The 25,974-nt window shown below is 40.0% G+C and overlaps 1 protein-coding gene across 8 annotated transcripts in view; it reads left to right on the forward strand.

Moving 5' to 3' along the window:
- The window catches only part of ESRRG (estrogen related receptor gamma), a 522,927-nt gene that overhangs the window by 346,516 nt on the left and 150,437 nt on the right, over positions 1 to 25,974 (forward strand). For all 8 annotated transcript variants that reach the window (XM_043511752.1, XM_038397483.2, XM_038397484.2 and 5 more), the window contains 2 exons: positions 5,054 to 5,469; positions 20,323 to 20,439. In XM_043511752.1, coding sequence (XP_043367687.1) covers positions 5,054 to 5,469; positions 20,323 to 20,439 — 533 coding nt within the window. The remainder of the gene's footprint in view (positions 1 to 5,053; positions 5,470 to 20,322; positions 20,440 to 25,974) is intronic.

Below are 25,974 nucleotides of genomic sequence, written 5' to 3' on the forward strand. Positions count from 1 at the left end.
GATAGCAATAAAAAAGCAATGCCACTAACACCTTCATTAGTGATATTTAAAAATTCTTGGCCTTGTAGAAAAATGTGGCATGCAAAATATTTACCACTGTTTTATTTAAAAAGCTATTTTAAGTGGTTTTAAGTGCATTTGCTAACATTCCTTCTCTATAACATTCTGCCAAAAGCATTGGGCCAAATAGCTAAACTTTGCTCAGATGAAGGATTTTTTCATCTTGGCATTATAGCAAACATGAAGGGATGTAACTTAAGATATATTATGAAAGGTTTGAAGAGGCCTGTTTTCCTAAGTTTCAGAGTAGCAGCCGTGTTAGTCTGTATTCGCAAAAAAGAAAAGGAGTACTTGTGGCACCTTAGAGACTAACAAATTTATTAGAGCATAAGCTTTCGTGAGCTACAGCTCACTTCATCGGATGCATTTGGTGGAAAAAACAGAGGAGAGATTTATATACACACACACAGAGAACATGAAACAATGGGTTTATCATACATACATACATACTGTTTTCCTAAGAATCTGTTCTCCCTTGGATGCAGGCATAGGACTGTTGTTAGAGCAAACTGGAGTTGCTGTCTTTGTGGGCACTGAATGGACTGTGAATCCAAAGTCAGCAATGTCTCCAGTTTTGTTCATGAGTAGTTGAGAGAGATTTTAGAAAGCACATGTAGGTATACCCCACCTCCAGTGCAGCTATCATTCATTTGACTTAAAATAATAATAAAGAAAAAACAACCTCACCAAGACTTTAAAATAAATATTGTACACTTTCATATGAAACATGTTATTTCTATTCATACACCTTAACTAAATTTAGGTTTTTATTAATCCAATGTGACCTAAAAAAATTCTGCATTAACAGCACAATGTGGAATTGGTCTTATTCTCTTTGAATGCAGATAAAGCCATCATCTTGAAAATAGCTCTTTCTGACAAAAAGGTGTTCTTTTGAAATAAAGTCTTATTCACTACATTCCTCTTAGAGTTAATGTGAATTTTAGTGCCTCTAATTTTAGATTGAAGTGAAGTCTAGAATAAAACCCACGAGCTGACAATTGAATTTATAGATAGTTGTGAATATTTCAGGCTTGAATAATAGAGCTGTAGACTTTCAGAGACAGAGAGGAAGAGAGAATTAAGCTCCAACTGTAGTTTTCGAATATAATGCAATGGTGTCTAGGAAGTCTTCAGTGCAATGAGCTAAGTAGTAATTAGGAGGCAACGCTCTTACTGAGATCTGGTTCAGGCATTGTTCCAAATGTTTAATGAGATGACTTGATGATGGCCCAACCTGTCAAAGGTGTAGATCAGCGGTTTTCAAACTTTTTTTCTGGCGACCCAGTTGAAGAAAATTGTTGATGCCCGCGCCCCAACAGGGCTGGGAATGAAGGGTTTGGAGTGTGGGAGCGGCTCAGGGATGGGGCAGAGGGGTGAGGGCTGCAGGGCTGGGGGGCTGGGAATGAGGGGTTCAGGGTGTGGGGGGGCTCTGGGCTAGGGTAGGGGGTTGGGGTGCGGGAGGGGTGAGGGCTCTGGGCTGGGGGTGCAGGCTCTGGGTGGGGCTGGGGATGAGGAGTTTGGGGTACAGGAAGGGGTTCTGGGTTGGGGGGGTCAGGACTGGGGCAGGAGATTGGCGTGCGGGGTTGGGGCACAGGCTTACCTCAGGCAGCTCCCAGTCAATGGCGCAGAGGGAGTGCTAAGGCAAGCTTCCAGCCTGTCCTGGCACACTGGACTGCGCTGCGCCCAGGAAGCGGCCAGCAGCAAGTCTGGCTCCTAGGTAGAGGCATGCAAGCGGCTCTGCAAGACTCTCACCTGCAGGGACCACCCCCTCCAGCTCCCATTGGCCGGGAGTTAGTGCTCTGGGCAGCGGCAGCATGCAGAGCACCGTGGCCCCCCAGCCTAGGAGCTGGACCTGCTGTTGGCCACTTCTGAGGCGTGGCGTGGTGTCAGAACAGGTAGGGACTAGCCTGCCTTAGCCGGGCAGCACCAATGACAGGACTTTTAACAGCCCAGTTGGAAGTGCTGACCAGAGCCACTGCGACCCAGTGCCTTACGTTCCGCGACTCAGTACTGAGTTGCGACCCGCAGTTTGAAACCACTGGTATAGACGGCTCTTGAGCCTCTTCCATTTGAAAGGGTGCAGTAACAGATAAATAAAATCAGCATGAAACACGTGCCTGTTGTCACTCATTGCCAATGTCACAAATATACATATATCCTTTGTTTGGTTTGCTTCCTCAGGGAGTTGAGCAACTTTTCATCCACTGAAAGCTACTATTTTCCCATCTCCTTGCAGTGGTTAGTTTGAACTGTACTTCTGTACTCCTGTGCACCAATCCAGTTTGCACTATTGAAACTGCAGCCAAGAGCAGATAAACCTTGATTAGTACTAGAAACTGCAGTTCAAAAACATCAGCAGACTAGCTGTTAACCTGTACAGCATTGGAGATTTGATCTTGAGCTTGTAAAGAGGAGAGATAATATTTTGGTTCTGACAGTATAGTACAGTATAGTAGGAGAAACCCATTTTTGCACCAGATAAGAAAACATGCGTTTGGACAACTAATTAATTGTTGACTTAATATTAAGTAATCAAATAATGATTCTGGGAATGGGAAGGTGACATCAGAGTTTGTGCTCTAATAAATTATTCCCTAAACTAGAGCAAATTCACCAGTAGGAATCTTGCAGAGAGGAGAATGTGCCACCAGCAGAGACTAGAGAATATATAGTTGTGCTCCTATGGTTGTAACAGTAATGATTTTATGCATGGAATCGCAACAAAAAGAAGGCTAAAGAAAGGCCAGGGATTGTATTCAAGAAAAGGACCTCAGCATGCAGAAATAAAAAGCCCTCTTGTTGGTAGATTGTGAAAGAGTTAATTGATATTTTTTATCATAGCTGTATAAAATTCAGTGTCACAGAACGAAAGAGTGAGTGAGAGAGCGAGAGAGAGAGAGAGACAATGTTTTAGTACTCTAATAACTTCTAACTCTAGTCTAAGATCATAATGTATGTGAGAGCGGTCCAGTAATTATAAGGTAATAAGTGGAGTGGTGGTGTAAGTGCTCTAAATTAAAAGGAATCTGCAGAGCTGCTGTAAGTCAGTGCCGACCCGCTTTCTTTCAAACGTTGACTTGAGAAAAGTGCTTAGCCCAGAGTGCAAGTAGAGAGACGAGAGAGCTATCTATTAATTACAGCACTCATTAACAGTGACGGGTACAAGGCAGCAGATGCAGAAGGAACGGCATGCACTAGAGCAGGCTGGCAAGGGGATTTCCCCCGCCCCCCCCACTAGTTCTTGAGAAAAGGACAACACAAGCAGGTGGTCCAAAGCAATAAGGTATTTTCAAGGATTTAACCTTCCAATTTCCTTGGTGTATGTGCTGACACCGAATGTTTTGCTCCCTCCCGATCCCAAATAAATATAGTGTTTAGGTGTAGTGAATGAAGTGTCCACTCATCAATCTGTTGTTGGTTTCATATTCACATGCAATTTGTTTTTTATAGTCTTTTTGGTAAAATTCACCCCAATGACGAAGGCCCTATGACCACCTAAATCCCACTTTAAATATAGGGTAAATCTTACTCTAAGTGAATGTTTCTAGTGAGGGGCCAAATTCTGATCTTGATATCTGTCGTGTAAGAATAAACTGAAATCTAGTGGCTGGATTTCTTTCTGATTTACACTGGTGAATTTGGCACCAGAGCTTAAAGCTGCATCTGAATTTTATTATGGCACATAAATATGAGCAAGAGAAGAGATATAACATCTCAAAACTAATGTGAAATTATTTTGTCTGCCAAATTACCTGCTGCAAACGTAACTACACTTGATTTTAATGTAGTTGTTTCCAAAATAATAGTATAACCACATGTGGGTGGACTTATATAGTGGTTGCATTCATCTGAGAAAAAGTCATCTGAGACTTGCTCTTCTGTGAATTGGGAGTGACAAAGGCTTTGCCCAGCACGCCATTTGCCACTGTGGCTTAGTAATCACAATAACAGACAGGGAAGGTAATATCTGATCATAACCTTTCTAAATATTATTCTACCCTCCAACCCCCTGCCTCCTGCCAAAAAAAGGACATTTAGCTTTACATACGGGAAAGAAAAGGAAAGAAGGTGTGTTTTTTTTCTTGACAGAGAGCTAATTTGTCAGATCAAATGTCTTGTTGCTCTGCTTCCCATGCTCAACTCTAAAGGCAAGAATTAAGAAATAGGGCAATCAAGGATCTCACCCTTTGAAAGATAAAACTTTTATCCATTTCCTCCTTTTTTTTTTTAACCCAGAAAGTAAAAAGTAAAATGTCAGCTCCTCTAGAACCGTAGATATATGGGGTGCTGGCATAGTTATTACTGGTTAGTCTGAGGATAATGGCTAAAAAGTAATTGCAGCCAGAGATGATGAATCATTCCACTTAGATTTTGTGAAACTAGTGTCCAACCTCAATTATTGTTAGAATCCTGAGATGATGTTACTTCATTACTAAATAGATATACCTAATAAAGAAATGTTAATAATAAAAGTAATTGGGAGACTTATTCTTCAATTCCATGGTCAGATCAATAGATGATGTAGTTATGCTTTATTGAAACGTGCTGACAAACAGTAATTATTGAGCACAACATTTATCACTTCAAACTCAGAAATGTTTGATTCTGTCAATAGTGGAATTTGTGCAAGGAAAAATGCAGTGAGGGAGGGGCAAATGAAAAAAATTCTAGTAATCAAATGGGTTTGTGAATTCCTGACTCACTGGATGACAAGTTCAAAATTTAGAGAGTTGGTTTGAAATAGTGAAGCAGAAAGAACGGAGAGAAAACAGGATTTGGTCTCTTTAAAGTTTTTGTTTACTGCCTGTCTGAAGCTTTGATAAAGCTCTGTCATGCCCTTATGCTGATTACCTTCATGTAGAACAAGAGGTATTGACTAATGAATGAATGATGTGCGGTCCCTAGCCCTTGCAGAGCAATCTTAAAGAGCGCTGTCTTTAATACACAGATTCTTCTCCCTCCCTCCGTCCCTACCTCTCCCACAATGCAGGCTTCTCTGCAGAATGTCAAGCAAAGATCGACACATTGATTCCAGCTGTTCGTCATATATCAAGACGGAACCATCAAGCCCTGCCTCTTTGACGGACAGCATCAACCACCATAGCCCTGGTGGCTCTTCAGACGCCAGCGGGAGCTACAGTTCAACCATGAATGGACATCAGAATGGGCTGGACTCACCACCCCTCTACCCTTCCGCTGCAGGGCTTGGCGGCAATGGGCCTGTCAGGAAACGATATGATGACTGCTCTAGCACCATTGCTGAAGATTCCCAGACCAAGTGTGAATATATGCTGAACTCGATGCCCAAAAGACTGTGTTTGGTGTGTGGTGACATTGCGTCAGGGTACCACTATGGGGTGGCTTCATGTGAGGCCTGCAAAGCTTTCTTCAAGAGGACAATTCAAGGTAAGTGCTGATCACCACTTCTCTCTTGTCCAAAGTAAAACTTTACAGCCCTGTGTAACTCCTGTTCCTTCTCCCTCCCGTAAATTGTTTCTTTATATTTACAGTATCTGGTCCTACAGATTTTACTCAGGCAAAACTCCTTCATTCTTCAGTGGGAGTTTTGTCCGAGTAAGGACTGTAATTCTGGGCCTAAAATCATTTCTCTTTTTACTGTCAAAGGAAGGTAAAGCTATCTGGCACCCTAGGCATCTTCAGATTTTTTTTTTCCATAAGAGATCCCCATGGACACTGATAAATAATTGCTGTTAAGAAAACTGGTTGTTTTCTGAAGGTTGCTATGGCTACCTCTTGAGTGGGCCTCCTTCAACATACCCTTGTTGTGCATAAGCACCGTGTGGCACATCTTGCTCTGAGCTGTAGCACTGAGGCACTTAAATTGTTAGAAAAATCCAGTTTATTTTTTTTTAAAACTCTAATCCATTTAAAGACAAAACCAAATGTAATGCTGTAGTGTTTTGTGTGCTTCAGTGGATTAGTTACTGGCCTTTCACCTCTAAGATACTACTCCAGCCTTAACCAGATTCACCAAATATCTGTCAGATTACATCCTAAGTGAAGTAAATTAGCAGGCTTTGGTCTCTGCTTAATAGCCCACATAACAAACCTGCTCCTGATGCTCATTACAAAGCCTCTACATATTTTGGCATAAGTAAGTATGAATGGGACAATTTGCATGTCCATTGTTCTAGCTGTGGAACCAGTGGAGTCCAAATAACCTTCTGTCCTCCTTTAGATAGCATCTTCTCAAGCAGAATTGCCGGTGCTTTGTTTAAAGAATGCAAAGCCATGCCTGGTCTGTAGTTATTATACAGGAACTTAGTGTCACATTGAATTAAGGTCAGGCTTGGGTGCCTAAAATTAGGCACCTAAATCCCATATTTAGACACCTAAATAAAAGGTGCTTGATTATCAGATGTGCTGAATAGCTGGAACGCTCTGTGAAGGGAATGGGAGTTGGTGGTGGGAGGCGGAGGCTCAGTACCTTTGAAAATAAGGCCACTTTTACTGAAGAGCTTAAATTTGGATTTAATTACCCAACTCCGGGCACCTACATTTGAAAATTTTCACTGAAGTGTCTCAAATATGTAACTAATTATTTAATGTAAAATTGAGGGACAGATAATGGATGTTGTTTTGATTTAACCATTCCCAGAGGGTGGTTCTTGCACCCTCTAGGAGCCTTGAGAATCCCCCTTTTGTTTCTGTTTAATTCCCCTCTTGCGTCTCTCCCCCCCACCCCCTGCAAGACTTTGCATTGTTGCAAGCATACAATCCCTCGCACTGAGGAGTGCCAGATGCTGCTGCTTTTGAAGCCTTCTGGAGGTCAGGTGTCTTTTGCAGAGCAATGCAAGACACTGCATTCCCCAAAGAGGCTCTCAAGTGCCGGGCTTGTGACCAAGAACCCTGATGTGGATCAGCAATACTGGGCTCTCAGGCAAAACTCCTGTTGAAATCAATGAGACATTTTCATACTAGAATCAACTGGAAGTTTTTCTTGGATGAGGCGTACTGGATTGGACCCAAAACAGGACATTGTATTCCTGTTATCTAGCTAGATACCAGACAATGATTAAGAGTATGTTACTGGAAGTTTAACATCCCTAGAGTAAATACCTATATTATTGCATACTTGTCCAACCTTCAGTAAATATATCCCTTAAGCATGTGATTAAAGTTCAGTGAAAGTCAATGGAACTTAAGCATATGCTTAAAGTTAACACGTGCTTAAGAGCTTTACTGCATTGGGGTCTATGTTAGTATAAGGCAGTCATTGGATGTTAATGAAATAGTCACTGTTTGGTCCAAATTCCAAAGAGAAACACTGCATTGCAGTTGTTATGGGTCTGATTTTCAGAAAGTTGAGGCCCACTCAGGGCCGGCTCCAGGCACCAGCGAAGAAAACAGGTGCCTGGGGCGGCCAATAGAAAGGGGTGGCACTGTGTCCATGATTGGGGCGGCACGTCTGCATCTTCAGTGGCAATTCAGCTGCAGGCCCTTCACTCCCTCTCTCTCTCTTTGGCGGCAATTCGGCGGCGGGTCCTGCTTCTTTTCTTTTTCTTTGCCACTTGGAGCGGCAAGAAAGCTGGAGCCAGCCCTGGGCCCAGGTTCCCTAAACTTTGCAGACACTTTGGGCAGTTATCATACATGTGGTTAGATCCATTTGTTCATTAAATAACCAGCTTGAGTGCACAGGTATGGCAGTTGCACATGTAGAAAGTGTATGCTGATCTGTGGCCTCAGCTTCGTAATAATCAAACCTTTTGAGTTAAATAATTTCCTTTGACCTTCAAGAATGTTATCAGCAAAGCTCAACAGTTTATACAATGGAGAAGCAGATAGTATGTAGCTGTTAAACTTCAATTAACAGGGCTTTAATAAAGAACTGTTATTTGATTACCGTGCAATAACTATCCTACAAAACAGATATATAATTATTTTAGATTTACCTTCATTAATAAAAAATTCCACTAAAATCTTTAACTCAGTAAAGTCTTTGCTTCAGTTTTACACCACATCATAGACAGCAAGTTTCTGGGTACTGAACCATAAGTCAGATGTCATTCTCCAAATTAGCTCTCTGGACTTGTCCACCCAGCTCAAGTTATAACTGGCAGCTGTGCAAAAGCTTTCAGTAGGGATACAGCACTAGCTGCATCAGCATGCATCACTGCACAGTAATATAAAGACAAAAAATGCAATGTTGTAAATAACGGCATTGACTGGCACAGTAATAAAGGAATTCAAAGTAGGGCTAGAAAGGTGCCACCTTCATATGACAAGGCGGCGCCTTCATTTAAGTTATTGACTAAAGGTCCAAGCCAACAAAGTGATGAGTGTTTCCAAATCCCGTTCAAGATAATGGAATTTGAGCACTTTAGTGGGTCAACCCCCTAGGACATTATAGGTGAACTAAAGTAACTAAGGCAAAGGTACTCTTTATAATTCTAGGGGCAAATTCTACCTTTGAACATGTATGAATGGCTCCCTTGATTTCTTTGGCAGTCATTTGATACAAAGGGCAGAATTTGTCCTAATGTTCCTAAAGGCAATTTCTCACTATATAATTTCACTTTGTGGTTCATATCACACTTCGCCTCCTTCTCCATCTGTTTAAAAAAATTAGTTGATAATTGAATAAGCATAAGTAAGAAAATAGACATGCACAAAGAGGAACATAAATATAGAATAGAAAACAGGCGCGCTTGAAGAACCAACTACTAAGACTGAGTATATAAAAATTGCTTATCTCAAATAAAAGAATTGCTCCTTTCAAACGTTAATATTTCCATTCTGATGGGAAATTAATCTAGATTTCAGGGAAAAAAAGACCATGTTTCACTTATCAAACCTTTCCAAGTTATCATTCATAAACTATTAAATTAGCTCAGGCTGCAAAGTACAATGCCACTCCCCATTGATGTCACTGACAACACTCCCATTGACTACAATGGAATCAAGTTTGAACTTGATAAAATTAGGTTGAAGGTGAGTATTATGCTCGCTTACAGCCTGATCCACTTTGCACTTTCCATTGCCTTCAGTGGAGCTGGATCAGCCCCGAGTAGGTGAATTTCACTTTAATATGAATTGTTAAAGGACAGTTTCACTAGTAACAAAAGTGATAGCTCCTTGCTTTCAGACAATAACGATTTGCTCAAATTTTTATTTTTCATTTTGAACATTCCATACTTGTTCTCAGTCTGAGGTAATTTTGTTCTTAAATTTGAGGAAACTGCAATTAGTCTTTCTTTTTTCTTCTTCTTTTTTTTTTTTTGCTTTATAAGATGGTGGGGGGGAAATCTATCCTGAGTCCCTTTTTGAGTTTTTCAGGCAGATAATCCAAAACCAGCTGAATTTTGAAAAAATGCATGGAAATAATTCTTGATGAGAGGTAGCAACAGGTTCTGGAAAATATTTTAAACTAAATAATTATGTGATTGATTGAAAAACCACAGTTGAATGTACACAATGACCATCTGCTTATAGCCTGAGTAAAATTAAATGAAGTTCTGCACACACATACACCCCACATCTGACATCACATAGAGGAAGGGAGAACTGGATGTTCTCTCTGCTCAGCCAAGCACTTACAGGGTTGCTGCTCTTAGGTTGCTTCTTGGATAATTTACATGAGGGGGGACTGCAAATGTCTCAGAAATTCATACAAGCAGCCAAATCCACCGCCAAATTGGCTTAACATCAGGAACATTAGAAAATAGACTAGTCACAGGTCCATTGATTTTTAGGGTCTCGCTGCAGTTTTTGATGCATTCTGTGGTATCTTGAAAACACACCTTTCATTCTAATAAATAAATGGGAACATTTTCAGCTTTCAGGTAGGTGCATAGGCCTCGTGCTGGGCCTCTGACAGTGTTGCACGTCCTGTATATTTTGTAATGAACATTTAGCAACAAAGATATCAAAAACCCATTTAACAAGACAAAAATTTGAATAGAAGTTACTACATATGCCAATGTTGCCAAATTATTCTTGGTGTAGGAACATTAAATTTAAATTTCCTGACTCGTATTTTGTTGTATTACTTCAGATTACACATTGTTGCATTTAATAATATATAGTTGCTCTGCCATCTCTTTGGGCGAAACTTTTATTAAGTTACAGGCACAAAGGTCCTGTTGGTTTCCATGGGAACCGGATGGGGTCCATGAGCTTTGAAAGGTTCAGGTGTTTTCTTTTTTTCCCTAAATTGATTAACCCCTTTACCCCCATCTCCCAGATGATTGTCATCTTCAACCTAGCATGAAAATACAACAAGAAAAAACACAACTGCTGAGGCAGCAGCCTGGTGGGAAGATTTGTGGTGTAAAATTAATCATTGACCAAAGGAAAAATGCTACAAAAGTTTAAATATTTTGGAGTCACAATTGTCATGTTTCCAGATTCTAGGGTGGTTTTTAAATTTATTTTTCATTAAAGGTATTGGATGGACAGCACTGGAGACTGCAGTCTTCTATTAATGCATAGATAGTTAAAACATAGCTATTGAGTCCCTACTGTCTTTTACTTACTATCTAATTTATGAGCCTCATCCCTGTTCAATCCTTGTCCATCTAAGGCAGCTAAGAAGCATTCCAACTTGGTCATCATCATTGCCTTGTGAACACCTTTTCATTAGGAACTGTACTGAGTCTGCTGTCTCATTTCATGTTGATTATCAAAAAACTTGCAGCTCTACAGTTCTGCAGTAGTATAGTTCCTAAAGTACATGTCAAACCTTGTTCAAACTATAAGACAGACACCTTGGGTTGACCTCTTTCGTTATTCAAAGTTCTTTTTACTTCGTTAACGATCAGGTTTTTCAACCCTCTTTTGAGTACTGTGTTTACACATTGCTGAGCCAATTTGATCTGCAAATCAATGAATGCTTTATAGTAAACTTTTTTTTTAATCAGCAAGGTAATCAGTAAAGATACAGCTACTTATGTAAATTCAGATATGGTGACATTTAAAATGGGCGACATAAAGTTTGGTTCTGGGTTGCACGTGACCAAAGTGGCTTCCAAAGGTTAATTTACACACTGCTCAGCTGACTCCATCTGTAATGTCCACATAACGTTTTCTTGAGGAAATGAAAACAAATTAAATAAGACTTCATTGTTTTCCAGTATCTTAATCAGGATTATGATTTTTATAAAATGGTAGAGGTGAGAGCTAGGAATCTTGGTGAGAGCTAGGAATCACTGAGCCATGGATCTTGACTTTAGTGCAAAAATGGCAGCCTGCCAGTGAACCTTATGCTGTTACCTGAATCCAGCATTACCTGATTAATTCATTCACCTTCCTGATATAAGTAAAAGTCTTTGCATCAGCATTTATTTCAAAGAATATTTAAGCAAGCAGTGAAGTTATTGAGAAAGTGTTTTTAATTCTCTTCCTGTACATCCCTTCATCATGTAACTGCACAACTGTGGCAGCAAAACAAGATGAGACAGTAAATATAAACATGCTAAAATCTGGGAACCAGAGAGAAATTTAAAAATGTAGTGCTGGTTCTATCATTTTTACTATCCCTGCTTCCTTTACAGCATTGTAAATTATGTGCTGCATTTAGCTTAGCTGAAAATGGGAACGAGGACTGTTTCTGCCTGCTGTTTAAAACTCATCAGAAAAACTGGAAAAGGAAGAGACAGATTAATGCCATTATAATTAGAGCTAGTTCTCCATTTGTGTTATGAACTTGAATTTCTGAAGGTGTTTGACTCGCCTGTAAAATGCAGTACAGATTGAAACTAGGCACACAAGGTCTTAGCCAGCACATGATTTTTTTTTTTAAATATCTGCCTATACATTTTCTAAAATTAATTTTTATTGCTGGTGAAAGTTGCCAGAGTGACAGTCCTGGAGACTGAAGTTCTCTGTGTATCCATGAAATAGCAACAAGGCAGGAGACGTGCAAATTTCTCCACACTACCCTATCAATATAGTTCAACACTGACCTGGATGGAATATCACTAGCTTTGAGAGAAAACTGTCATACTCAGAGGCCCAGCCCTAGACCTATGCACCTACCTGAAGGCTGAAAATCTGGCTCTTTATTTATTTAGTTTAATGAAAACTTCAAGTTTTCAGCCTCCATGCTTCTTAGACATCTATGCTATGACTGCCAAGCAGGTCATGATTCAGTAAGGTTCAGAACACATCTTGAGATGGCCTGAGTGCACTCATTTCCCATTGAAGACAGGTAAGTTGACTCCAGTGGGAGTCAATGACACTTGGCACATCTAGGAGGTATCAGTCCCATAGTGCCAGTTGTGGTGGTCTTTGTGATGTTCATAGAATATCAGGGTTGGAAGGGACCCCAGAAGGTCATCTAGTCCAACCCCCTGCTCAAAGCAGGACCAAGTCCCAGTTAAATCATCCCAGCTAGGGCTTTGTCAAGCCTGACCTTAAAAACCTCTAAGGAAGGAGATTCTACCACCTCCCTAGGATGTTGGATACTTGTTTACTGTAAAATTAGGCAGCTGAACCCATCATTTAATGTAATTCAACACTGAACAATATCTTTATATTTTCTTCTCAAATCTGCATGTATGTTGTTTATTACTGGTGCTACAAAAAGTTTGAAAAGAATACTTTTCAAGTTTTGAACATTTTGTTAGTTCTTCTACAACACAATACTGACTCCTTTTTAAATGTAAATTTAGTGAGGGTCACATATTGTAGGCTGGATTCCTTGGTTAAATGTTTTGAGCTTGAATATAGATGTTTCAAAATCAGCCACTTTTTTTGTTTTTCCTTTTTAAAAGGCAAGGAAACTACTATTATGTTTAACAGGTTTTAGAGACTTTAAAACTGAAGACCTTTAGAGCCAAAATTAGAAAACAATATCTAATTGTGCATATGCAATTTTGTTACTGTGGTCAACTGGGTGCAAAAATGTGGACACATCATTTGTCGGCTTAATCAGCTACAGATGAGACATGACAGAATTTAGACTTCCAACTACAACATTAGAAGTGCACAACTAGAGGCCTGGTTGAGGACCCTTAAGAATTTGTCAATTGGAGTTATACTTAAAATTCATACTTAGGTTCAATCTTTCAAAATCGTATTCTTGTGAGTATTTTTTTTATTCATGCAAGTAGTCACTTTGACTTCCAGCTCTATGTGCATGAGCAAGGACCAAGTTTTGAAGAATTCAGACTTTAACCTCTGTACAAATGTTATTTGGTTCCTTGGTTCAGTTTTGTTAAGGTATCAAAAATTCTGATGTGTTTTCTAACCCAGTTGAGGCCTTCTTCCCCGCCCTGTTTCTCAGTCAACCTGGTACTTTTACAGTGTCCTCCTTCCCTCATATTCTCCGAAAGCATTCTGTTCTGTTAAGATCCTTATACCATGCTCATCACCATGGTGTCTGAGCACCATAGTCTAATCCACTCTCTCTCATAGTCGGGACCCTGTGACTTGCAATCCCTTCACTGCCTTTCTATGCTTCTTTTTGGTCATTGATTCCCAGGCAGCTCCCCTATCTTTGTTGTAATCATGGCTATAGCTCTCTTCAAGGGCTTTCCTGGATCACAGAGTCCACAGAAAAGCGTGGGCAAGTTTTGAAGATGGCAGCCAGCCTAGGAGAGACTGTCTGAAAGAAGGAATCCAATGATTTTTTTTATTGGGTATCAGCCAATGTAGGGTCCTATTAAGGATGAAAAAAGCACCCAAATCTTTAAAAAGAGTTTATGTTGCAGAATTCTGCAGGAACAAATAGTGCATACAGTAGGAATGCTTTTTGAATGTAAGTAGAAAGGACATGTCAGAAGGGTACATTAGATGGTTGTAATCAGTTTGAGTCTGAGCCATTCCCTGGATTAAATCCCCTCATTTTATTCTGTTCAGTTTTCACTCCTCATTATTGACTCTACTTTCCCACCATATAGAATTGTAACCTCGTATGCCTTTAGAATTGCCTCTGCTTTCTTGCCTGTAGGTGGACTATTCTTCCTTCCAAACAGATTTTCTTCTTCTCTCTCAGCCTGGATCTTCTTTTATATCTGTCATTAGATTTCCTGAACTCATTTATTCTTTCCTTTCCAGTCTGCAGCAGTACTCTAATGCCTTGAGTATTACACCTTCAAATGCCTTGAGTATAGCTTCAGGTGTGACTGAGGGGAGTAAAGCTCTGTGTATGATTTTTTTTCATCGTGTTGCATAGGGAATTATGGGTTCGATTCTGTGAAGCAGACTTAAGCACATACCTAACTTTAATTAATGGTCAATGGCACAATGGTATGCTTAAAATTAAACATGTGGGTAAGTGCTTTCCTCAACTGGCACTTATATGCATAATTTCAAATGCATGGAGATCTGAGCAGGCCTCAAAGCATTTATTGGAGCAACTGTCTTCAGGCTGTATGTACCTCACTGTTTGCTGCCTCTGAGATTTATGAACCATGGCATCTGTAGTAATGAAACAACAGAATTTGTGCAGTTGTGAGTTTAAAGGGGAAAGTACTTTTGGTTATACAAATATTTTCCCCAACACCTGACAAGTTTTATGATCTTTAAATTTTAACCAGTTAATATTATTTTGCCAAAAAGCAAATCATATTTTTCTCTGTTTGTTTGAGCATATTTTTATTACTTTGAAAAATACATTTTCAGAAAAAAAGGACAAAGTAAGTTATCAGTTGGATACAGTGATATTTGGGAAGGATGTACCTAATCGCAGGTGTAAAGGATGACATAGATATGAAATATGGCTACTAGTTCAGTTCCCTTGTCCCACCATTTTGTGGCTGTTGAAGAAATACAGCAAAATGGTGGCCAACTGTTTCTATGTATCGAAGCAGACATATGTACACTACATCTCTAGCTGAGTGATCTGTCTTTCCATGAATAAACCAGTGGAGTTTGCCTATGCTTTGGATTAATTTTTGTGTTTGTATACATCTTCCCTGCCTCCTTGCCCACCAGTCTGAAATATGCTTTGCGTATCTCTCTTAGCGCTCATCTCCATTCTTTCATCCTTTTTTTCTTCAAGAGCTAGCGTGGTCCAGTGGCTACAGCACTAAAGTGGGAGCCAGAAGGACCTGGGTTTAAGTCCCCCTCTGCCACTGACTGGTTGTCTGCCTTTGGACCAGCCACCTCACTTCTCTGTCCCTCAGTTCTGGCATCTGTAAAATGGGGATTAATGTACTTTGAGATGTACTGATGAAGAGTGCTATGTAAAGGTTGAGTATTATCTTTCTATCAAGTATTCTAGTAATGATCTCCTGTATTTCCAGAAAAGCGCCTGTTTCATAAACCTCCTCCTTTGCCTCATCCCACAGTTTTGGGTCTGTTTCCAAAGCCATTTTCCCACTACTGATATTCATGAGGTTACTTTTCATCTTTGAGGATCACATGTGCTAGGGAGCCATTGCATATGACCCTGCACTTTTAATGGACCTGTCTTTGTCAGCACTCTATCTTCTTTTCTGCTGTGGCCCTCTATGCCCTGAACTTTGATGAAGGTCCAAACATGTTAATCCATGTCTCCTCCCACTTCTCCCCCACCCACCAACCAGTTGCCAAAATGGTCCCCAGGGCCTCAGCAATGCCCAATCACTCCCAGTGACTGAGAAACCACCCTCTCCCCCCCACAAAATGTGTTTTACTAATTATCAAACTCATCTTGGAGCCCCATACATCACACAAGAGATCTTAAAAACCTTAGGTTATTTTGGGCCATTTTTTATCTTTGTAACATAAAAATGTGATGCCCTTATCCATGCATAATTTGAGCCACATGAAAAGATTTTATGATTTGGGGCATTTAAAAGCAGACAGACTGCAGATTATGTATTGTATGTTTTAACACTCTAATTGCTAACACAAGCACAGATGCTATTATTTCAAAGTAGTTCTCTCTCTTTTTTTTTTAAAGGGTAAATCTCACTTTTATTGCCCTTTGTGTCATTTATATTTTCATGCCTTTTGGTCCAGCTAATAAAATTAAAATCATTAGCAAAATAAGCAGATGCTTTAAAATAAAATATTCTGTGTCGATATGGAAAGAAAAGGAACTCAGCACCGACATAAATCCCAATGCATTATAACAATGTGGGGCAACATGTGTGGGGAGTGAGAATTTGACATATATTTTTATTTTGAAACGTCATGCTAATTTACATTATTCAGCCCTTTAACTGCCAAACTGTGAAAGTCCATTAAGCTACTGAAAGGAATATACAAATTATCCATTGGCACTTCAGGCAGGAGTTTTACATATACCCTGTTATTCTATCAGCCAGCTAGCTGCAAGATTCTATTAAGAAGTAAGTGAGAAAATTATATTGCCTGCAAACTAATTGTACAAAAGACTTTAAAATAAGTAATCAGAGCCCAGTCTTCTCTGAAAACCAGCCAGGAGATATTATTAATTGCTCTATCATTCTTGTCAGCCCAGTGTAAAAACCCTGAGCTGCCATGTTGATTTTGTTCCTTGTATAAAACAGCTACATCTCCAACTATTGACAGAACTGGGCAAACTCAGGTTATGCCATTAGTAGCTGCCCAGTTCACCCTCTAGCATTGTTTAGCAACTCTAGATAAGAAAATGGTAAAGTATCTTTCTAACATCATCTTCTCACTGAAATTTCAAGTCAGATCTGGAAACCCTTAACATATGTATGTAACCTGCTCAATAAGTGTCTAGCTTAAGTGTCTACTGGTAGATGCCTGAGTGCTTGCTGAATACATTTTTGACTCTTTTGTAGTTTTTACAACACTGAAGAAAAACAAGTGAATACAAGAGACCTCATGACCTACAGGGTGCCATAAATTTGAACTGGTACCAAAATAGATGTAATAACATTAGTGAGTGCTTAGGACAGCACATTTTTAGCAATAATATACTTTCACTTATAGAACAACAACAAAATTCAAGGAGGATTTTCAAGGACAGTTCACTAGTAGAAATAGGCATAGATCTATGCATGTAGGCATTCAGTAGACTACTGCAGCCATCTGTTGAACAGAGACTTTTTGATTCCAGTGAATAGATTTCACACACTGGCCACACTTTAAAATATTGCTTACTGTGGCTAAAATTGTGGGCCACACAATTCTTGTGGAGCCATGCGAGGTTCTGATCTTAGTTACACCAAAATAAATCCAGAATAGTGGTTCTCCATTGACTTCATTGGAGGTACTCCAGATTTGCAGCAGTGAAATTAAGATCAGAATCAGTCCTATGATCTAGAATAGTGGTTCCCAAACTTGTTCCGCCGCTTGTGCAGGGAAAGCCCCTGGCGGGCCGGCCCAGTCTGCTTACCTGCTGTGCCCTCAGGTTCAGCCGATCGCGGCTCCCAGTGGGCACGGTTCGCTGCTCCAGGCCGATAGGAGCTGCTGGAAGTGGCGTGGGCCAAGGGACGTACTGGCCACCACTTCCAGCAGCTCCCACTGGCCTGGAGCAGTGAATCACACCCACTGGGAGCCGTGATCGGCCAAACCTGCGGATGCGGCAGGTAAACAGACCGGCCCGGCCTGGCCCGCCAGGGGCTTTCCCTGCACAAGCGGTGGAACAAGTTTGGGAACCACTGATCTAGAAAATGAGTTATTAAAGCAAAATGGCCTAAATGGATATGGAAATCTTACCCATCCAACCAAATTACTGGGATCTAATGATTGAAATAATGGCAAAATATAACCCTATTTAACCACCATCTAGAAAACCAAAATTTCTAGACAATCAGTTGCCTATCTTGTTACCTGACAGCCATTTGCACTGAGTTTTACCTCTCCTCTTCCACCCAGTCTTGTCTCCAACAGTGTTGGATACGTCTGAAACCTTCAGGGTAATGGGTTTGAACTTCATGCTGTGGAAAACTACTCCATTTTTTACCATTTCCCAGTTTTGAACCCAACCTTTTTGTGTCCGCATCTACATCTACACCTTCATGCAAAAAGTCAGCAAGGGGCGAATCTGGAAAATTAGGTGCTTGATAAAGAGAGGCCTGGTTTAGTGGTTTGAGCACAAAACCCGATCCAGAATTTCTGAGTCCTTATCCTGCATCTGTTTCTAGCTTCTTCTGTGACTTGGGTAAATCATCTCTCCTCTCAGCCCCTGTTTCCCTTTACTGGGGTGTGGTGAGTTTAATCAAAGTTTATAAAGTCCTTTGAATGCATATATTAGTAGGTGGGCATATTATCTCACTGAGGGAGTATAATGCAGCATGAGAAAGGAAGATGTGGATTTTGGGATAGTCCTGCTGTCACCCTTTCCTCACCTCCCCCCACATATCTCAAAAATATTCTTTACTATCTCCATTATATAATATCAAGAGAGGTCATCTGGAGAGCATCTCTTTCCTAATTTACTGTACAGGCAGACTCTCTAACCACATTTATTAGGGAGCTTTCTGCTTAGAAGCTGTGGAAGGGACCAGAGGGTATATTCAAGTTGTAAGCTGTGCCAACAGATCCTGTAGTGGTCAGACATGTCCTGATTCCCTGCCTTTTTGCAAGCATTGCTAATTCAACTATGCAATAATGTTCTAAATGACCGAAGTCTGCACAGCCCTGAAAAGGTTGTGCAAAGTATGTCAGTTTTATTGGCATAAATGCATTAAGTTACAATGCTAATTTAGTGAGAGATTTCTGATGGGTTTATCTTGCATATGTTGCACCATGCAGACCTCTCTATCATAAATACTTAACCAATTTTCAATAGATATAAGTGGTTTACGTAATACTTCCTGTTGAATTAGCAGTTGCTGAGCATTTGAGTCTTTGTGCTATCCTGCAATCCACTAATGTGATATTTAATGAGGAGACATCAGTCTGGAGAAAGGTAGTCAATATAAATCAGTGTTTACAAAGTGTGATTAACTCTGAAATATTTCATCAATGCTGTGGTCCCAGGCAGACTCTATGCTAATTACTAGAATCTGCGCATGTTTCAGGGGATTTTGACGGACCCTGAGTGCAACAAACATGGAGCAGCAAAATTGCAATTATGCTCGGACTGTCTCTGATGACAATTTATTCATGTGGTGTGATGACCCCTCGCCTCCCAAGAGGGCAATAAACAGAATGCATTTTCATTAAGATACTAATGCACTTAATCACAGGGGAAAGGGTTAGAAAGTAACGAAATACCTTTAAAGCAAGATGTGACAGGGCTGATGGGGGAAGATGCTTTATTTAAAAGTCAGTTTCTTTGCAAAACTACTTACTACCACAGACTCTGTCCTACTGAATTGAGTTGTGAACAATAGGATGCACGGTTAGAGAGACATACAGCAGAAGCCTTTTATGAAAAGAAAAACAGCATTGGGACAAAATAAGACAAAACTTTTCCTCATTTGGTCTCAGATACTTACAAAGATGGGGAAATTTTGGTGTAATTTTTAACAGTATTTATTTCATGTATATCTGTTTGTTTTTATTTATTTGTTGAGCACAAACAATATGTTCAGTGTTGTATAGAACAAAGAGGAAACACTACCCTGCTCCCAAAGAGCTAGAAACCCCAAAAGGGGGTAGGAGAGGGAGGAGGCAGTGACATGGATAGGAGAACTGGCCTAGAATAGCAGGAAATGTATGCTGTAGCTTTCAAAAGGTGTGATTGTAGCTGTGCAGCCCTGCTCTTTTAGGGACATTATGTCCCCAGTTCTGGAGGGAGAAGGATGAGCTGCCAAACTGCTGTCCACTGCAGGCTTTGCTCTAAAGTCACAGTGAATGCTTTTAATTCCAACAGTCACCTCCTAACAGCCAAAATAAAGCACTAGAGGCCACCTCTTCCTCATATGTCTACAGAAGAGAGGCAGATAAGAAAGCTACAACTGTTATGTCTCATTCTGAACTTCTCCAAACCCAACACAGTTCACATTCTGAAGATCACCTATGGCCCAGACACGGAGGAGGCATTCTGGATGGGGGTTCTTGGATCAGGGACATGGTCCATGTGATTTATTGCGGATGCTTCCTGACCCAGCCTCCACAGATTACTGTTGCCCCTGGCAAGAATAGTCTACGTGAAGGAATCTGCTTGGGCCTATGGTTGTAACAGGATACAGGTCCATATTAATGAAGCTTTTGCCGTTTTTGTGTACAGCCATCTGAGTAAAAAAAAGTCAAACAAGGCCTGAATTTGGCTTTTTTTTTTTAATATATATAATTTAATCTCAAAGCCATTTCCTCTGGCCAGCCAGTAACAATTGCTTTTAATTGCATGCTTGTATTCTCCTAAATGAAATACACTAAGAATGTTATGATTTCTGTTCATATAGTGATGGTATTTGTCAGTTAACATTTCACAGTGGCTTCTTTTTTCTGAAATCTGTACCACAGGTAACATAGAATACAGCTGCCCAGCAACAAATGAATGTGAAATCACAAAGCGCAGACGCAAGTCCTGCCAAGCCTGCCGCTTCATGAAATGTCTAAAAGTTGGCATGCTGAAAGAAGGTAAGGCTGATCTAGTCAGTACGTACCTTGTTGACAAATACATGTAACAATTGCAGGTCAATCAGGAAAGACAAGAGATGGTAAGTGTTTTGACCCCCTATTGCAGAAAGAAACCTCAGTATATGCATGCCCTTCCTGACAGTCTGTTTTTAACTGCTTGACTGCTTGCTGAAGATTCCCGGTATATCCAGGTAAAACACATCTTCTCTGGTGTGGAATATATCAGATACACCCTAACATTCCATCTGTTTCAATGGGCTGCTAGTAGCATAATCATCACAAAAAACCCTATCTGTTTCCATAAGATTGTTACCTTGTGAAGTTTCAAGCCTGTGTTCCCCCTCTTACTCTACACTGTTACTGGTACAACTACATTCTATTATTTTCTGTTTCCACATTGTAATAATTATTGATATCACTAGGAAAAGTGAAGGGGTTGTTTCTCCTCTCATGGTATGCTGGTGTAAATCCAGAGTAACTCCACTGAAGCTACACTGGTGCAAAATTTGGGGTAAAGGAGAAGAGAATCAGACCCTGAATGTTAAATGCACACACAAGCTCTCACCCCTTGTCTTTAAAGCTTTTTTTTTGGGGGGGGGGGATGAATTAGCTACATCTCTTTTTCCAAACCAAGGCACTGAATCACTGGTAAATGTAGGAAAACATCTCCAAGAAACCATCCTGACAGGCCCAGGGCTTAATATACCCTAGTAACATCAATATAAAACTAACATAGCCCAGGGAGACTTGGGCCCTAAGCTACAGAAAAAATACATTCTTTACATGCCAGAAATCCTACCATTCTATCTATTGTCGATGTTTGAGGATGTCATTTTTTATGCATAGATTTTATTCACTGAATTTTGATTGCATTGTAGCCATTGAAAGAGTAACAGAAAGTAAAACAATTTCATTGACTTCTGTGCTAGATAACAATTTAAAATAAATACAGTGAAATCTGTTCTAACAGTTGCATTCAATGGGTAATCCCCAGCATTAAGCAACCACTTGAAAATATCTCCATACAATTTCCAATGCAATTTTGTTTGAACATAACTTTAAAATAGTCAGCTTTAATTGGTGACCGATTTTTACAAATTCCGTAGATAGTCTTTTCAAACAGGATTCACTGTATAGTCATTCTGGTAATGTCTAAGAAGAATATAGTGCAATAGAGAGATGATGGAAAAATTAGGCCTATCACGCACCTCCAGACATATTCTTATTGGATTATATTTACTAAGAATAAACCTTGTTCTGTGCAACTGCTTTGGCAGACGCTATGATCCTGTGAGCCAAATCCTGCTGTCCTTAGCTTCACTCAAGCAAAACTCCTGTCAAATTCAATGGGGATTTTGCCTCAGTAAAGACTGCAGGATTTGGCCCTCCATTCTGGTGCGGCTAGGGTTTCCTTGTGTCTAGAAAACCCGATTTGTTTCGGCCACGAATAGCCATTGCGCAAAGGCCAAAATGGAAACTTTAGACAATCTGGACAATGAAAGGAACACCTGGTAATGACAGCCTTTGAAATAGACTGTGCTGCTTAACACCTTTGTCAATAGGGAAAAAAGGCCTTGTATTACTAATAATTTAAAATACAGGCATATTGAGGCATTTGTTCTTAATAGGAGGGAATGGAAAGACACTACTGAGTATTCAGATGGGGGAACTGATTTATGATTTATTTTTAAATGTGAGGTGCACAATTACATATGCATAAATATTTGTAATTGCATTCATAGTTTGTGTGTGCAGCTATTGTGCCTGCATGTGCAAATCAGGAAATTGCTTCTGAAAATGGCTAATAATGTTCAGTTTCCCAATCTGCATGAGCAATCACAGTAGTCGTGCACACAGTTGAAGTACAGATTTGTTCACCCGTTTTTCTTGCACAGTAGTTGTGTTTCTGCTGCTTAAAAATCAGTCCCTTAAATTACACTACCAATATTTCAAAACAAAAATTGCCTTGATCAGAGTAATGAATGCCATGTGATGATGTCAAAGGGATATTATTGGCCAGTTTCTGCTTTCAGTTCTGTTCACTTGTATTACCAGTAAGTGTAACCAATACCAGTATCATGGGAACAGAATCAGGCCGATTTGTTTTAATCAAACTGCAGCTCAGTTTGTCAACACTTTATTGTGCCTAATTTTTCAGTAAAAGAGCGTTGTTTTTTTTAAAATCCTCTGTTCCATAGAAACGCTACCTGAATCTCCACTGCCTTTTCCCACCTTGTGGTCAGCTATATTTATTCAAAATAGGTGTAAACTTTACTATTCCAATATGGTGTAAGTTACTATGCAGGTACAGACAGGGCAGTAGAGAATCAAGAGAAATATTACGGTCGACTGGCCAAAATTTGACTTACCTCCCAAAGTGCATTTTTTAAAGTATTCCCCTGAATACTTAAAAAAATAAAGCATCAGCTCTTCCCAAGTGAAGTCTACTACACTGTCAAATTTCCAAGCTCCTTTGTTGGACCACCCACTGATGAGAAACCCAGTGTCCTTCCATTCACCTTTGCTGCCTGCCTATGAGCACGCAGTTCTTTCTTGTGGAAGGGTTGGTCAGCAGACACACAGGGAATTTTGTTTGTTTTTAATTATTGAATGTAATGCTCATGAGAAGAGCTAGATTGATAGTATAAGAGACTGAAATCTTTTTTCCACAAAATAGGTATAAAGCACAGGCAGTGTGGTTGCACCGTCCGGTCCCTGCACTTGTGGCTCAACCATGCCTGAGGAGGATGACTTCTAGGGAGCAGAAGGAAAGTTCAGTTTCTTTGCCCCACTTGGTGGTGGTCTTTGGCATTTGGAACCAGACTGATACATGGCATGCTGTTGGAGCTTTGTTTTTAAGAGAGAGATTGTTTTTAACTACTTAGAAAACATTTGAGGATGAGCTTTTGCTTAGTATGGATTAAATTGTGGATTTGTTAGTCTTGACAGCGTCCTTTATGTAAAGATTTTAAAGATAGATGATAATATTTTGTTTCCTTTAGGTTAGATGTATGCAGCTGATTCCTACTGTCTTCCCAGCACCCAGAGAAAATTAGATACTGGGATAAATGTATCCTTGGTATAACTCCATTGGTTAGAATGGAGTTATAGCAGAAATGAATTTGGCCCCCTATGTCTTAAACATGTCTTTATGTATAGACAAGAATTTCAGTCCCAGGCAGCATGTCAGAGATCATGCTGCAGTAAATCTATTCAAATGTAAACCTGTTCAATTCAATTACCAGTCTATAATAAAATTTGCTGCTACAGCCTCCACGTTGGTCACAGCAGTCTCTACCTGCTGATGGCACAGCATGCCTGGAAATTGACAGCCTAAATCTATTTACTAAAAAATTTAGTTGCAGACCTTGAAATAAAATCAAGTTTCAACAGCTTTGATAGGAACATCATATTCTTTACAGGAACTTCTGCACAACTGCCAATGTATGTGATAGAAATCTGCACCAGGGTGTTGGCAAGCTTTTCTTTCTAGAACTTTTCTTGAAATAACGCTCCCTGTACATAATCAGAAATTACATATATATCAGTCCCTTCGTTTCTTTTCACAGCTTGGGAAACTTATTTAATTTTATGATGTTGTCACTTTGTGTCATCAGCTTTGATGACAACTGGCTAGAGGCGTCAACTTGTCCTTTGTCTTTGAGAAACAGATTTACCCACTCCCCAGACTTGTCTGGTAAACATACTTCAGTCATGATTTCAGCTTATGTTCATAACTTTTACATATAATGTTGCTACATGCATTTCACCATGATATTATTGACCAGCAAGTTATTAGTTTTCAAATGATACCTTACAAGGCATATTTTGTACAAAGATTATTACAATAGTGCATAGGGTATGAATACAGGGGCACATTCTGTTGTGGATGGGCAATGCTTTTTGAACAGGAGGGTAAGGAAGTAGAGGGTCCATATACTCTTCATCCACTACATGCACCTGTGCATAAGTAGCCATAATCTGAACCTAAAAATTTAGGCCCAACATTTATCTACCCAGATTCAAGGGGCCATGTGGTTTAGTTGAGAAATTTCTCCTCAGCATGAACAGCATATAATCAAGATCCCAGTCCCTCTTGGGAGCTTAATTTTTTTCCATATATGTTCCACTAACATTAGAGTCCTAGATTTATAGACTTTAGAGACAGAAGGGACCATCATGATAATCTCTTCTGACCTCCTACTAGGGTTGCCAACTCTCCAGATTATATCATGTGATTAAATCTCCAGGAATACATCCAACCAAAATTGGCAACCCTACCTCCTGCACATTGCTGGCTATAGAACCTTGTCCACCCAATCCTGTAATAGACCTATAACCTCTAGCCAAGTTACTGAAGTCCTCAAATCTTGATTTAAATACTTCAAGTTACAGAGAATCCACTATTTACTCTAGTTTAAACCTGCAAGTGACCCCTGCTCCATGCTGCAGAGGAAGAGGAATATTCCCCAGGGTTTCTGCCAATATGACCTAGAGGAAAATTCCTTCTTGATCGCAAATATGATGGTCAGTTGGATTTTGAACATTTCAGCAAGAGCCAACACCTGGGAAGGTATTCTTTACAGTAACTTAGAGCCCTCCACATCTAGTGTTCCACCCCCGTTTGTTGTGGATGTTTGCTACTAGCAATTGCAGATCAGCTACATGCCATTCTAGGCAGTCTCATCATACCATCCCCTCCATAAACTTATCAAGCTCAGTCTTGAAGCCAGTTAATTTTTTGCCCCCACTGCTCCCCTTGGAAGGCTGTTCCAGAACTTCTCTCTTCTGATGCTTAGAAATCTTTGTCTAATTTCAAGCCTAAACTTGTTGATGGCCAGTTTATATCCATTTGTTCTTGTGTCAACATTGGCGCTTAACTTAAATAATTCCTCTCCCTCCCTGGTATTTATCCCTCTAATTTATTTATAGTGAGCAATAATATCTCCCCTCAGCCTTTTTTTGGTTAGGCTAAACGAGACAAGCTCTTTGAGTCTCCTTTCAGAAGGTAGGTTTTCCATTCTTCACATCATCCTAGTATCCCTTCTCTGCCCCTGTTCCAGTTTGAATTCATCTTTCTTAAACATGGGAGACTAGAACTGCACACAGTATTCCAAAGGAGATGTCGCCAGTGCCTTATAGGATCGTACTAACACTTCCCTGTCTCTACTGGAAATACCTCGCCTGATGCATCCTAGGATTGCATTAGCCTTTTTCATCACCTCATCACATTGACAGCTCATAGTCATCATATGATCACCAATACACCCAAGTCTTTCTCCTCCTATGTCACTTCCAATTGATATGTCCCCAGTTTATAGCAAAAATTCCTGTTGTTAGTCCCTAAGTGCGTGACGTTGCACTTTGCACTATTAAATTTCATCCAGGTTCTATTACTCAAGTTTTCAAGGTTATCCAGATCTTCTTGTATGATATTCAGGTCCTCCTCTGCATTGGCAATGTCTCCCAACTTTATTTGTGCATATTCACTTTTTGTGCCAAGGTCATTAATAAAAATATTTAAAAAGATTGGTC

The sequence above is a fragment of the Dermochelys coriacea genome, chromosome 3 (genome assembly GCF_009764565.3).
Source record: "Dermochelys coriacea isolate rDerCor1 chromosome 3, rDerCor1.pri.v4, whole genome shotgun sequence".
NCBI lineage: Eukaryota > Metazoa > Chordata > Testudines > Dermochelyidae > Dermochelys > Dermochelys coriacea.